This window comes from Sciurus carolinensis, chromosome 1, assembly GCF_902686445.1.
Source record: "Sciurus carolinensis chromosome 1, mSciCar1.2, whole genome shotgun sequence".
NCBI classification, from domain to species: Eukaryota; Metazoa; Chordata; class Mammalia; order Rodentia; family Sciuridae; genus Sciurus; species Sciurus carolinensis.
The window spans coordinates 176475799-176491842 of record NC_062213.1 but is presented as its reverse complement, the minus strand read 5'-3'; the positions used below and the strand labels follow the sequence as shown (position 1 = coordinate 176491842).

The window sequence follows — 16044 nt, the reverse complement described above, 5'->3', positions numbered from 1 at the left end:
GTACCAAAAAAAAAAAATTTTTTAAATACAATAAAATGCTAGCAAGAACCTACCTCAGCATAGTGTTGGGAAGCAGTGCAATAGTAGTATTTCCTAACATGATTTTAGAGACCTAACACAAAATAATATGAAGTCATGTCATATCAGTGTTTAAATTGTCTTTTTGTCTAGCTGATTTTGTCAAAGCATTCTTTTTTTTTAGTTGTAGATAAGACACAATACCTTTATTTAATAAATTTATTTTTATATGGTACTGATGATTGAACCCAGTGAGTGCCTCACACATGTGAGGCAAGCACTCTACCACTGAACTACAGCCCCAGCCCCTCAAAGCATCCTTTCTATTTATTATTCCATCATGTTGTTTCTTATCACTGTTTGAAATCTTTTCTGCTCTTAACTCAGAGATGGTCAGCTTCCCGCCTGTTTTTTCCCCTGTGGTAATGGGGATTGAACCCAGAGTGCTTTACCACTGAGGTATGTGCCCAGCTCTTTTTTTTTTTTTTTCTCCTTCATTTTTCATTTTGAGACAGGATCTCACTAAGTTGCCTAGGCTGACCTCAAACTTGTGATCCTCCTGTCTCAGGCTTTTGAGTGATCAGGATTATAGATGAGAGCCACCAGCCTATCATCAAAACATTCCATTTTTATCCATTTGTCACTCAGTAGAAGAGCTTTGCTCATCATTTGATGTGCTCATTATGCTTTGGTTTGACTTCTGACCCCTATGCCTACTATTTAGTCAAAAAAAAAAATGTAGTACAGAGCCTGGTGATAATTTGTAACAGTTAACTTTTATTATGTTCTTATTCAGGACCAGACACTGTGCTGAGCACTTTCATATACATGATTTCCCTTGGTCCACATAACAGCACTTTAGATTGGTATTAGGATTATGTCCATTGTACTAATGAGGACACTGAGACCTAAAGAGATCAAGTACTTTTTCTATAATCACACAGCTAATAAGTAGCCAGCTTGGGATTCAAGCCCAGGCTGTCTGAATCTGAAATTCTTGCACTTAGCATCTACAGAGTGCTGTTGACAATGTAGGTGTCCAGGAGATGTGAGTTCCTTCTCCCATTCCACTGTCACCTTTGTTATTTTCCAGTATCTGCTTCTGTTTCTTTTTATCCTTGCCTTCTGTCTTACAAAAGAAGAAAGACTTTCTACATCCTTAGCCCTTGCATCTCTGCTATCCATGCTCTTCTCTGACATTGGGCACCCTTCCTTAATGCATTTTCAGGGCCTTTTCAATCTCCTCTGCATATTTCCCTACTATGGGGGGGAATACATCTTTGCTTCCTTTTGCCATCATGTTCCTTAACAGGTAGCCGTTGGCTTCTATTCATTTCTTTTCCACCACCCTTTCTTCAGCCCTTGGAGCTAGTATCCTCGCCCCCTTACTAGGCAGGAATACAAGAAGAGAAATGTATGATTTGTCTAGGACAAGCAAAAGTAAGGGAGTAAGACTTGGGGAAGCTCAGACCAGTTGATCCTTATTTCCTCTGTGAACAGGTAGGCAAGTTATCTGCTGGGAGTGTAGGAGTTACGAGATTGGAAAACCTTCTGTGGGGAATTGGGAAGGCACCCAACGAGGGAGAAGTCAAGGGACTGGTAAAGGCCTGCTAGAGTTGGCACTGCTGGCAAGGTGACAGTTTTTTCCTGTCATAGTATAGCTACCATGATATACATGTGAACAGAGGAGAATGTTGCATTCATCTCAACTCAAGACTTTGGCAGGGCTTGTATAGTAAAAGGGCCTGGGCAAAGGAACTGAAGCTTGTTAGGACATTGTTGAAGTGACCCCATCTGAAACCATAGAGGAAAGGAACTAGAATGTGGGCAACTGAAAGGTATGTGAGTGGAATTTGTGACCCACAGAGGTTTGGTTTCAAGATGTTCACTTGGAATACTGACCATTTACTTAGTGACTATTTCTTTAGGGCCTGCCATTGTTAAGACTCAAGAGAAACTGTTTGACATACATGTAACAATCATTGAGTTTGAATCAATTTGCCAAGTACAAAGGCACAAAAAATAGAACAAGACCCAATCCCTGCCCTCAAGATTATAGATTATAGGAGAAATTCGCATTAAACATTTGTGGAGCAGGGTGTGGTTGGCATATGCCTGTAATCGCAGTGACTTGGGAGACTGAGGCAGGAGGATTGTAAGTTAGAAGCCAGTCTCAGCAAAAGTGAGGTGCTAAGCAACTCAGTGAGACCATATCTCTAAATAAAATATAAAAATGGGCTGGGGATGTGGCTCAGTGGTTGAGTGCCCCTGAGTTCAATCCCTGGTACCAAAAGAAACAAAAAAAGTTGTGGAAACATAATGTGGAAAATGTGGAAAGGTCATTTCATCTTTATGGAGGTCTGTGCAGAGTGAATGGGAACAGAGGGTTGAGACTTGACTTGCTGGTAACACTTTGCATGGTGGCAGGGGTGAACTTGCTGCCTTGCTCTCAAAGTGTCAGTCCCTTGACACATAACTTGCACAGGGTCTGTATATGCTGAAACTCAGTGCCTTTTCTTTCAGATTTATTAATGTCTCTGTTCCTAGGTGGAAGAAGCTGGGCAGGTGTTCCTGTTAATGAAAAAGGATTATCGAATCTCCAGAAATGTTCGCCTGGCATGGTTTCTCAGTCATCTGCATCAAACTGTGCAGGCCACACCTCAGGAGTTGCTGGTGAGGCCTAAGAGACAGGCATGAGGGGCTGACCCAGAAGGATTTGTTTTGTTGAAGTGTGCTGAAAACAGACAGGAGGGGAGACTAACTCTGAGAGCTCTGAGTTGGAATTTCAGGGGAGCGGGGTCAAGTGACTTTGCCCAAAAGATGATCTCCTAAGGGAGATCTGATTAATAATTTTTCCAGATAATTGGGGGAAAGAGTAGGCGATTGTTTATGGGAAGCAGAGCCAGTTTATGGGTAGTTTTGTGTATTAAAGGCAAGTCTAGGGAGCACTTCATAACATTTGATCCACTAACACACTTTAGATTGGAATTAGGATTATTTCCATTTTACAAACGAGATTATTGAGACTTAAAGAGGTTAAGTACCTTTTGTACAGTCTCACGGCTAATCAGTGGCCAAAAATGGGATTCTAGGAAGAAAGCAGCCACTCTTTCCTGATCCTTTTCTTCTTATCTCCATCTTAATTTTCAGCTTCAGTCTGAGCAGGAGTTGGAAGTCCTCAGCATCCTGCCTCCCGGGTGGCAGCCAGATGAACCAGTCGTCCCTAGGCCATTCCTCCTCGTACCTTCTACCCGGGTTACCTTCCTGGCTTGGCAGTATCGATTTGTCATTGAGCTGGACCTTAGCCCATCTACTGGCATTGTGGTAAGCAGTTTGAGAGAGACTCTGGAAAGCAGGGATGGAGGAGTAAGGGGTAAAGAGGAGAGAAAGGATCCCAACCAACCACTGTGGGAAGAAGATGGACTTATAAAGGAATGATGACTGTTAAAAGACAGTCCCATTCCATCTGTGGCAATATATTTAGGGGTGTGATTAGTCATAAGCTGAGGGTCCTACTGACTCATGGAAGCTGCTTGTTTCTGCCCTCTGTTTAGGGTTGCTTTTGGGCACCCTTGAGAGAGTGTCTTTGCATTGCCCTCAGGATGATTCCACAGGGGAGATCTTGTTTGATGAAGTTTTCCATGCCCTGTCACGCTGCCTGGGCGGGCTGCTTCGGCCATTCCGAGTGCCTGGATCTTGCATCAACTTCCAGCCTGAGATCTACGTAACTATCCAGGCCTACTCCTCGATCATTGGCCTGCAGTCCCACCAGGTAGTGCATCCTCTCTCCAGCTTTCTATCCTCAGACCAGATTTCCAATAATCTGCTAAGTACTTACTCTGTCTCTACTGTCAAGTCCCCAGCTCTGCTGGTTTCTCTAACCTGTTTCTTAGTCATTCTCATGAGTCTCTGTCCCCTTGAAAAGAACTAGTTCCTCTTGCCTTAAAGATGCTTTCCAAGGATGGGTCAGTTGACATTGATTAGACAAATGCCTGTCTCATTCCCCTCTTTACTTTTGTCAGATGGTTTCTCTTGTACTAACTCTTTGTACTACCCCCCAGGAGATGATCTTTTGGAATATTTTGTGATTTCAAATTATTATAGATATTAAGAAATGTAATTTTTTTTAAGGACAGAAAAGGGTCATTTTCTCTGAGGGCCTCTGAACCGTCAGGTATAATGCTGACCACATAGATAATTACAGTGCTTATCCACCACACAAGCAGGCTATCGCAAGACACTCCTTTTGGAGAATGGCCAAGTCTGTTACAAGAATATCTGTTTTAGGCTTAGATAAGCATTGGCCCAGTTTCCCCTCATCTGCTTTTAAGCTCAACTCCTTGGTAGGGGCTTATCCTGAAACTGTCCCTGCTGGCTGTATTGTCACCTTAGCCATCAAACTTTTTTTGGGAGACAGACAGAAGCCAAGAACAGGATCTGAAGGTCTAAAGTAGACAGCAACACAACTGGTACATGCCAGATCCCAGGGCAGGGACTCTCAGCCCTTTGTCCCAGTTTAAAGTGCTCTCCTAGGACAACTTTTAGCCTGGTGGTTATGGGCCACATCCCCAAACAGAGGCCAGGCTTTGCAAGTACTGATAGCCAAGGCAGAGGGAGCATGGGTGTTAGGTAATCACTCAAAACTTCGTTCTGCTTGGCAAACACTGAAGACTGACTTGTGCCAGGCCCAAGCTAGGTTCTAGAGACCCAGATGAATCAGATACTGTCTTTGTCCTGATGGAAGGAGTTGAATATTCAGAGGGGGAAACAGATATTGAAGTTGAACAAGATAAGGGCACTAATAAGTTATGACTGGGGTACTGTGGAAACACCAAGAGGGAGCATCGCCTGGGACAGTGACAAGGGAAGTCCTTTAGACAAAGCAGTATTTGAACTGAGTCTTGAAGAAAGAACCGAGGTTAACTGTTCAAAAAAGAGAAGACCAGCAAAAGCAAAGGCACATAGCTATTAAACTGTACTCCTGATTGCAGGTGTTTTAGGGAGGTACATGTTATTCAGTTTTGATAGAATAACGTTTGGATATGAGAAGGTGGTGGTACAGAAAAGACCAGAGACAGAAGTGGGGGTCAGTTAGGAAGAACTCTGAATATCAGGCTAAGGACTTTGTCCTTTATTCTATAGAGGAATTAAGAGCTCTGGGTCATTGCCTATGTTTACCTGGCAGTACATATACTGACTGTGTACCCTTAAACAAGTTACTTAACTTCTCTGTGCATCTGTATCTTTCCTCCAAAGTGGGGATTTTGGGAGTCAGGTGGTACTGGGAATTAAACTCAGGGGCACTTAACCACTGAGCCACATCACAGCCCTATTTTGTATTGTATTTAGAGACGGGGTCTCACTGAGTTGCTTAGTGCCTCACTTTTGCTAAGGTTGGCTTTGAACTTGTAATCCTCCTGCCTTAGCCTCCCGAGCTGCTGAGATTGCAGGCATGCACCACTGTGCCTGGCCAAAATGTATGATTGGATTAATACATGGCAAGCACTTGGAACAGAACCTGCCACAGAGAAAATATACAAATGTTAGCTTTTCAGATAATTAGCCATCGGTATTAGAGGAACCTCTGAAAGTTTTGAATGGACAGCAACAGAATCATATTTGTACACAGGTAAGATCATACTTATTGTGGCCAGTGTGGAGGATGGATTATAGACAAAGTTTGGATGTAAGGAGACTAAACAGAAAATGATTGCCATTTGGGAGAGAGAATGAGACCTGAACAAGGACAGTAGCTGTGGGGAAGAAGAGAATTGCCTTAGGTAAGCTCCCAGGGCCACTAGCCACCTCCAAGCCAGCCGCCACATCTTTGTGGTTCCTCAGGGTATATCATGCAACTCTAAAAGAAAAAAAGTTACCAGGTATGATGACACAAGCCTGTAATCCCAGCTACTTGGGTGACTGAGGCAGGAGATCCTACGTTTGAGGCCAGCTTGGGCAATTTAGTATCTGTACCAAAATAAAAAGGGCTTGTGAAGTCTCGTGGTTAGAGCACAGTGATAAAGTGTCCCTGGGCTCAATCCCCAGTATCTCAAAAGAGAGAGAGAGAGAGAAAAGAAAAACAAAGTTAAGTTGAATTTATTTATAATTCATGTCCTTTGGATATTTGAAAGCCATATTAAATATAAAGAGTTGGGCATGGTAGTGTGTACCTCCCAGCTACTTCAGAGGCTGAGGCAGGAGGATAGCCAAGTTTGAGTCCAACCTGGGCAACATAGCAAGACCTTGTCTCAAAAAATAAAAAGAGCTGGGGGTGTGGCTCATAGGTAGAGCACTTGCCTTGCATGTGCAAGGTCCTGTATTTATTCCCCAGTGCCACAAGAGCAATAAAAAATGAACAAAACACCTATAACATAATACTCCAAAATAATATTGTTAACATTTTATGAAATTTCCTTCTAGTCTAGTGAGTATATTTTGATTCTCCCCCACCACCATCCCTTTATTTAAAGAGAGAAAGAGAACTATCAGGTGCATTCCAGACATATGACTTCTGTGTCCTGCTTTTTTATAATACAGGCATTGTCCCATGTCATGAAATTTTCTTTGAGAGCTTGTTTGGAGGTTCTATTCTAGCAGGGAAATGCAGCTACTCATATACTCTTGACTGAAGAATGGTTTTCCTCTTAAACTGAGCATACAGCTTTGGGAGGGACACCCATGGAGAAAGGAGGGAGGAAGGGGATACCTGCCTAGCCAGCCAGATCAGCTGAATCAATCCTGCTGATAAATGGGGTGACCAATGTCACAACCAGATCACCCTCACATTCATGAAATATTCTTTGAAAATTATTTTAATTACTCCTTAACTTACTTTTCTATCCTGTTTTATCTTGAAATATTTAACCAGCACCTTATTGTTGGCCAGTTGTGTTATCACAATTTTATCTCTTGTGAACAATACATATAAGAACTTTTTTTTCTCATCTTTCTGTTGCTCCAGTTCCTGCTACTTCTCTGTTTACCTTCTCACAGGCCTGTATAGAGTGGGACAGTGTCCCACTTTCCCTCCATGGCTGTCCCTACCCCCTTGCCCATTCTGAAATAGGGAGTGAAGAAGTAGAAGTTGTTCCACAGGAGGGCAGGGGTCAGGGAGAATAAGTGAACATGAAGGACAGGTTATAGGAGTGTGAAGAGGAAAGAGGGATGAGATCCTGGGGTCCGCCACAAGGTCTTACAGGCCTGTATACAGGGGGCATTTATTTATGTTTGAAGTAGAAGGAAATGAATCTACGGAGAGAGAGTGAAGATCCTAGAGAGACAAAGGTTTATGAAAAGATGGAGAGAGATTAGCTTTAGGGGAAAAGAGGAGGAGGAAGAACCCTTTCTTCAGAGCCTCCAAGGGAGAACAAGAACATGGATAGATGTAAACATGTTGTAGACCTCGAGGGGAATTCTCAGAGGGGTGGATTTCCTGGAGAGGGTCAGTGGGGAGTTCCTATTGTCTGACTTCCTTTATGAAGAGGGGTAGAAGTTATCTGCTGAGGGTAGGAACATTCATGGGGAAAGTAAGAAGAACATTTTGAGTCCAAAAGAAGCAGTAACCTCCAGCACACTTAGAAATGAGTAAAACCAGGTTTGCTGGGCTGAGGTGGGCAGTTTACAGGTGACATACCAAAGCCCAATATGGAAGGAGCTGGGAGATCTTATGGTGCCCCCATGTGGGAGACTGGGGAAGCCCAGGGTGGAAGACCCTAAACAGAGGCAAACATTGTGACCCCAGATTAAGATGACAGTGTTTTGGGACTATGCACAGGATTGCCATGTACCTGGGCTAAGAATTGCTGAAGTGGATCTGAGGCGGAGGAGTGGAGTCATTGAATCCTGGTTGGGTGGGAAATTAGGATTGCCTGGAGGGAGCTATGGCAAATAAATGGCGAGAGCAGAGGTCTGTAAGGGCCAGTATCCCGTTTTGGTCTTTCAATCTTTCCCTTGTGCTTCTCAGGTGCTGGTTCAGGGCTGCCTTTTGGACCCTTCCCAGAGGGAAGCATTCCTTCAGCAGGTGTATGAGCAGCTCTGCCTCTTTGAGGATAAGGTGGCTGCCATGCTGCAGCAGCAGTATGATCCCCAGAGCCAGGTATGTGGGAGAGAAGTGGGCAGAGGCCATTTCGAAAGACAGTAGGTAAGGGTGGAGGGCAGAGAGGAGGATTGATCCACCTAGAGAGGGGAAGGATGGCAGAAAAGGGCTGAGCCAGGGCAGAGTGCAACAAGGACAGATAGCTAGTGAACACTTACAACAAGCTTCCTTCTGGAGGACAGTGACTCAGATTCTTGGAGGGAGAAAAGGTAAAGGCCATTTGCTTGTGTTTTTTCAATCTGGGATCTTCTTCCAATGGGGATCTGAGAAGCTGATCATAAGTGACTTTGATCTCAAGTTAGTATTTTAAATAATCATGGATAAAGCTACTTGGGCTCATTAGAATTGCTTTGGATACTCTAAAAGTGAACAGGTAAGTCAGTAGCAGTTCTGTGTGCCTGCTGACTGGAATGGAATTGAATTGTTTATAAAATATTTCATCATAGTGAGCACACAGCTTTGGGAGAGACACCCATGGGCAGTGAGGGAGAAAGGGGACACCTACCTAGTTAGCCAGATCAAGAAGGCTCTTCTTAGCAAAAGGTGGAGAAGCCCTGCCTCAGTACAAGCCAGTGGTTTTTTGGTGCTGGACTTCCTCCCCATATGAGGTTCAGCAGCTCAGCACATGTGTAGAAGGGAGAACAGTAGGACTCAGCAGCATAATGGGGAGCTTGGGGTCTTCACATGATTAGACCTGGGCAATACTGGGCTGTAAGTTCTGGTTTGGGGGCTGGAGTTGTAGCTCAGTGGTAGAGCACATACTTAGCAAGTGTAAGGCCTTGAGTTCAAGAAAAAGAAAGAAAGAAAAAGAAGAAGCTGGACATGGTGGGGTGTTCCTATAATACCAACTACTTAGTAGACTGAGGCAGGAGAATCACTCTTCAAGGCCAGCCTCAGCAATTTAGTGAAAACCTGTCTTAAAATAAAAAGTGAAAGAACTAGGGACATAGTTCAGTGGTAGAGCACTCTGGATTCAATTCTCAAATAAATATTAAATAAATATTAATTAAATTTAAAATAAGAAAAAATATAAATTCTGGTTTTGCTGTGGGTGAGGCAGCAAAGCAACCTGTCCTATTCTAATTTTTCTGTAACTTGGGGCCAGGCAGAAGACCAGTCTCCAGACTCAGGGGAGCCCTTGGGCCGGAAAGTAGGAGTCTCCATGGTGACAGCTGATCTTGGGCTGGTCAGTATGATTCGTCAGGGCATCTTGGCACTGCAGTTACTGCCCTCAAATTCTAGTGCAGGTCAGTAGAAAGAATGTTGGTGGGAATGGGGAAATGGGGATTCCGGAAGGGTGGGGGGATATTGTCAAAGATAGAGGTTCCTGGTGATCACTGGGTCCCAGGGAAGAGGACCTGTTTCATTGTTTGCAAAATACAAGTCTGCACTAGTGTGTATCTTGAGTACCCTCAGCTCTGACAACCATCAGGGACCCTAGTGGAAAGGAGTGGAACTCCAAGGACATCACCTAGGGGAGATTGATCTAGCATCAAGAGAAAGAAGCAGGAGGGGAGGAGAAAAGGAAAGGTATTAGAGGTTTATAAAACACATTGGTGGGTGGACACTGAGGTCTTCAGTGCCCTGTCCATTGGGTGCCTCCCTGTTAGTTTTGTCTGGCCAGTGCTGCAGGTCTGAGTCTTATTTCCCGCCTCAGGTATCATTGTGATCACAGATGGGGTGACCAGCGTCCCTGATGTTGCTGTCTGTGAGACACTACTGAATCAGCTTCGCAGTGGTACTGTGGCTTGTTCCTTTGTGCAGGTGAGCATTTTCTAGGAAGGAGAGGGAATTGGGTATCTCACAGTCAGGTGTGACTGGTCACTTTCTTACAGGTAAGATTTCCCAAGTGAAGATGTCTGGAGGGGGAAGGTGTCATGTCTAGAGCAGCATAGATAGCAATGACGGGAGAGGACTTTCATTTTTGTCCCCATTCTTTAGGATTTTGGAGACAGCATGTTAAATAAAAAGAATCTGAGTCAGTTCCAGCCCTACCTACCCCATTAGGTTAGTTATTTTTGTTTTGATTTCAGGGGTTTAAAAACCAGCTCAAACTAGCTTAAGCAAAGGGACAGGAAGACATACTTAGGGAACAACTGATTTGGATTGGTGGTCTGCAGGGCAGGTGGCAAGAGCTATGGGAAGTAAGACTACAGAGGTAGACTTGAAGCTGGTTTTGCCGTATTAAGAAGTTTAAGTACAATTCTGTGGGTGATACAGATATATAGAAGAAAAATCACTAAATGAGTTTACATTTTGTAAAGGCCATTCTTCCTGCTGAGTCAAAGGCAGGAGTAGAGGCAGGGAGACAATTAATTGCAGTGGTTCAAGTGAGAGGGTCAGGGCTTTAAATTAGGAAACTGAGGGGCAAGAGGGTTGAGAAAATAAAAGAGGTGGAGTCAATAAGACTTGGGATTCACAAGATAGAGGGACAGGTGAGGGAGAAAGAGAAGTTAAGGGTGTCTCCAAGTTTCTGCTGAGTGGCATGCAGAGCAAATGGAAAGAGAAGTAGTTGGGGTGGAGTGAGGACATTTTGTGTAAGTGTATGTTTTGTTCAGGTTCATGTATGTTGTTTTTGAGGTTCCTGTGATTGGACACAGTATAGTAGATAAGAACATTGCCTCTGGAGTTAGGCATGCCTACTCTGAATTTTGGCTGTATTTATTAGCTCTGTGACCTTGGACGCACCAGTTCACCTCTAGATTGGATTCATTTATAAATGGAGATTATAAGAGTACCTACCTCCATGGGTGAGATCGTGCCTTTAAAGTACAGAGCAGAGTGCATAATTACATGTGAAATGGCTGCTATTCATAACCGTTAACAGTTGGATATGCAGATCCTGATACTCGAGACAAGCTAGATGAGAGATAGAAATTGAAGATCTGTCAGGCTACAGATGGTAATTGAGAAGAGGGAAGTGTCCCAGAAGAGCCTTGGGGAACACCATTATTAGAAGACTTAACAAGGAATGAAGGAAAATAATCTGACAAGAACCCAGGAGCTTCTGATGTCAGAGAAGTCAGAGGTTTTGGAACAAACGAGTAGTTAACATTGCAAGATGCTGAGAAAGATTAAGTAGGATGACGAATGAGAAGTGACCTTTGGACGTAGTAATTAGATCACTGGGATCCTTTTTAGAACCATTTTAGTGAAGAGGTTGTGAGGGAAATTATTGCTGTGGATAGAAGAGAAGGAAATAGATAAAAGTGTTGACACAAGAAATTTGGCTGTTCAAATCAAGTGGAGAACAAGAGAGAATGGTAGCCAGAGGAAGGCACAGGACAGAAGGAAGGGTGTTTATTCTATTTGGTTTGTTTTTTTAAACTAGAGACTTAAGGTAGGTTCTAAGGGGCCATACTGAAGAGGAGGTTGAAAAAAGGGAAAGAAAAGGGAACCTGATGGAATAAAGTCCCTAAATTGACAAGACATTGGCTCTAGAAACAGATTGAGGTATTCTTTCACAGCAGGCAAGTGTCATTTCTTTCTTTGAGCTAGAAGATACAAGTGAAGGTGTACATAAATTCTACCAAAGGCCCCATTTCTCTCTGAAGTGAAAGGTAATGATGACTACCATAAGGAAAGGAGGCCAGTGTTAAGAAGAAGGTACAGGATTAAGAACAACTGTGACACCATATCAACAGACTTAAAGTCAAGAATCACATGATTATTTTGATCGATGGAGAAAAAGCATCTGATAAAATACAGCATCCCTTCATGCTCAAAACACAGAAAAAGTAGGGATAGTGGGAACATTCCTTAACATTGTAAAGGCCATCTACGCTAAGCCCATGGCCAATATCATTCTAAATGGTGAAATACTGAAAGCATTCCACCTAAAACTGGAACAAGGCAGGGATGCCCTCTTTCACCACTTCTATTCAACATTGTCCTTGAAACTCTAGTCAGAATAATTAGACAGACCAAAGAAATTAAAGAGATATGAATAGGAAAAGAAGAATTCAAACTATCCCTATTTGCTGACGGCTTGATTATATAGTTAGAAGAACCGGGAAATTCCACCAGCAAACTTTTAGAACTCATAAGTGAATTCAGGAAAGTAGCAGGATATAAGATCAATACTCATAAATCTAATGCATTTTTATACATAAGTGATGAATCTTCGGAAAGATAAGTTAGGGAAACTACCCCATTTACAATGGCCTCAAAAAAAAAAAAAAATACTTGGGAATCAATCTAACAAAAGAGGTGAAAGACCTCTACAATGAGAACTATAGAACACTAAATAAAGAAATGCAAACCTTAGAAGATGGAAAGATCTCCCATGTTCTTGGATAGGCAGAATTAATATTGTCAAAATGGCCATACTACCAAAAGTGCTATACAGATTCAGTGCAATTCCAATTAAAATACCAATGATGTACCTTACAGAAATAGAGAAAGCAATCATGAAATTCATCAGGAAGAATAAGAAACCCAGAATAGCTAAAGCAGTCCTTAGCAGGAAGAGTGAAGCAGGGGGCATTGCAATACCAGAACTTCAACTATACTACACAGCAGTAGTAACAAAAGTGGCGTGATATTGGTACCAAAATAGACAGGTAGATCAATGGTACAGAACAGAGGATGTGGACACAAACCCAAATAAATACAATTTTCTCATACTAGACAAAGGTGCCAAAAATATGCAATGAAGAAAAGATAACCTTGTTGTACAAATGGTGCTGGGAAAACTGGAAATCCGTATGCAGCAGAATGAAACTAAACCCCTATCTCACCCTGCACAAAACTCAATTCAAAATGGATCACAGACCTTGGAATCAGACCAGAGACCCTTCATCTTATGGAAGAAAAAGTAGATCCAAATCTTCAACTTGTTGGCGTAGGATCAGATTTCCTTAACAGGACTCCCATGGCATAAGAAATAAAAGCAAGAATCAATAACTGGGATAGATTCAAACTGAAAAGCTTTCTCTCAGCAAAGGAAACTATCAGCAATGTGAAGAGAGAACCTACATAGTGGGAGAAAATCTTTGCCACTCATACTTCATATAGAGCACTAATTTCCAGAATATATAAAGAACTCAAAAACTCTACACCAAGAATACAAATAACCCAATCAACAAATGGGCTAAGGAAATGAACATACACTTCACAGAAGATCTACAAGCAGTCAACAGATATATGAAAAAATGTTCAACATCTCTAGTAATAAGAGAAATGCAAATCAAAACTACCCTAAGATTCCATCTCACCCCAATTAGAATGGTGATTATCAAGAATACAACCAACAATAGGTGTTGGCGAGGATGTGGGGGAAAAGGTGCACTCACACATTGCTGGTGGGGCTGCAAATTAGTGCAGTCACTCTGGAAAGCAGTGTGGAGATTCCTTAGAAAACTTGGAATGGACCCACCATTTTACCCAGCTATCCCACTTCTTGGCCTATACCCAAAGGACTTAAAATGAGCTACTACAGAGATGCAGCCACATCAGTGTTCATAGCTGCTCAATTCACAATAGCCAGATTGTGGAACCAACCTAGGTGCCCTTCAATTGATGAATGGATAAAGAAGCTGTGGTATATATATACAATGGAATATTACTCAGCCATAAAGAATAATAAAATTATGGCATTTGCAGGCAAATGGATGAAATTGGAGAATATCATGCTAAGTGAGATAAGCCAATCTCAAAAACCAAAGGATGAATGATCTTGCTGATAAGTGGATGATTACACATAGTTGGGGGTGGGAGGGGGACAAGAATGGAGGAAGGAGGGACTGTATAGAGGGAAAAGGGGTGGGAGGGGTGAGGGGAAGAAAAAATAACAGAATGAATCAAACACTATTACCCTATGTAAATGTATGATTACAGGAATGGTATGCCTTTACTTCATATACAAACAGAGAAACGATATGTATCCCATTTGTGTATAATAAAATAAGCTTAAAAAAAAAAAACAACTGTGAATAAGTTGCTGAGTGGGTTGTCATGTTTTGATATAAGGCCAGCCTATACACTATGCAGTTTTCTCCATTTGGGCACCATTGATTGAGAATAGAGGTTGTGATCCTAGTTGGGGTTTTGAGATAGGACAAGAAAACAGTGAAGAGAGTCAGGGATTTGAAAACAATGTTTATGAAATTGCTTGAACTAAGTAAGGATCCAGGTTCAGGCTAGGTTGCATAAGGAGGGTCAAAAATAGTGCTGTTAGACTTGGAGAGAGCACACTGAAGGCCTGGCAGATCCAGTGTGGTCAAAGAGCACCTGGAAGAAGGCAGAAGGAACTAAAGGAATAATCATGGGTTGTAGCAGTTTAGAATTGCAAAGATGATGTGTTCCAAGTGAAGCCAGGGCCCAGGATATAGCCAACATGCAGTAGAGTAGAGATAAGGTTTGAGGAACCAAGCAACCAGGGAACTGGATGAGTCATCTAGGCAATCTAGTGCATATTTAAGCATTAAGGGCCTTTTGGTTTGTCGTTGTTGTGCTGTGTTGTGGTGGTGTGAAGGCTCTCAAATGGTAGTGTGGAAGCAACCAAAGACAATACAAAATTAATGGCATGGCTGAGTTCCAGTAAAACCTTATTGACATAAATAGGTGACGGGCTAGATTTGGCCTTCAGGGATTTGAAAACAATGTTTATGAAATTGCTTGAACTAAGTAAGGATCCAGGTTCAGGCTAGGTTGCATAAGGAGGGTCAAAAACAGTGCTGTTAGACTTGGAGAGAGCACACTGAAGGCCTGGCAGACCCAGTGTGGTCAAAGAGCACCTGGAAGAAGGCAAAAGGAACTAAAGGAATAATCATGGGTTGTAGCCATAATGAATTCATTGTATTTGAGTTCGCCAATTTTGATCTGGAGCCTTGGCATTGGCATCAGAAAGCTTGTTTGCAATGCAGACTTGGGCTCCACCCCAGACCTCCTGCATTTTAACAACATCCCTGGGGGGTTCTGTATGCTCACTAAAGTTTGAGAAACACTTTGCTAGATATACACTGAAGTCTTTCAGGATGGTGACAGGAAACCAGTGAACCAGTTGCTGAAATCTTTAGTGAAGGGAGAGAAGAGTATTTGATGTTGAGGAAGAAAGACAGAGAATGATGTATCCAAATGGTACAGGCTTCAGAAGGGCTCAAGGGAGGGCAGGCACAGAGAGAGAATGGTAGCCTACTTCTCTCTGTTGTCCAGGCGATGGGAACAGCCACCCAGTCCCAGCTCCCTCTCTTGCTGTTCATTGTCTCCTGTTCCTCTGGTGGAGCAGAGTCTCTACTTGCTCACTTTCTCCAGGTGGGAGGAGTTTACTCTTATGACTGCAGTTTTGGTCATGTGCCCAATGTGGAATTGATGAAGTTCATCGCAATGGCAACATTTGGCTCCTACCTGTCTACTTGTCCTGAGCCTGAGCCAGGCAACCTGGGTCTGACTGTCTACCACCGGGCATTCTTACTCTACTCCTTCCTACGCAGTGGGGAAGCACTGAACCCTGAATATTACTGTGGTAAGAGGCAGGCTGGTTGGGTATGGAAAGGGGAATATACAAAGAGCCCAGAGATATGCAATATAGGCTTTGGGAGGACTGAAAGTCTAACTGGGCTGGCTACTTTGGTGCTGTTCTCACAGTGATTTTGGCATAATCTCTTCCCCCTATGTACCTGTCCACTGACAGATCACCATTTTCTTTTTACCCATCTTCATGGCCTGCCAGGTTCTCAGCACCGCCTATTTAATGAGCACCTGGTCTCCGCAAGCAGCAACCCTGCCTTGGCCTTGCGCCGGAAGAAGCACACTGAGAAGGAGGTGCCAGCTGACTTGATCAGCACTGTGTCTGTACGGCTTCGAGAGGGCTACAGTGTCCGAGAGGTCACTCTGGCCAAAGGTAAGGGTCACTAGGTCCTACTGTAATTTCACAGATCTTTGAGAACTTTTGTGCAGGCCGACTTGTTGAACAGAGTGGAATATATCAC

The 16044-nt window shown here is 43.0% G+C and overlaps 1 protein-coding gene across 1 annotated transcript in view; it reads left to right on the top strand.

Annotated features, from left to right (window-relative positions):
• Positions 1-16044, top strand: part of Szt2 (SZT2 subunit of KICSTOR complex) — a 51585-nt gene that overhangs the window by 5669 nt on the left and 29872 nt on the right. The window contains 8 exon segments of the mRNA XM_047549747.1: positions 2566-2691; positions 3169-3342; positions 3620-3790; positions 7982-8113; positions 9219-9360; positions 9771-9877; positions 15368-15578; positions 15786-15956. Of these exon segments, the coding sequence (XP_047405703.1) occupies positions 2566-2691; positions 3169-3342; positions 3620-3790; positions 7982-8113; positions 9219-9360; positions 9771-9877; positions 15368-15578; positions 15786-15956 (1234 nt within the window).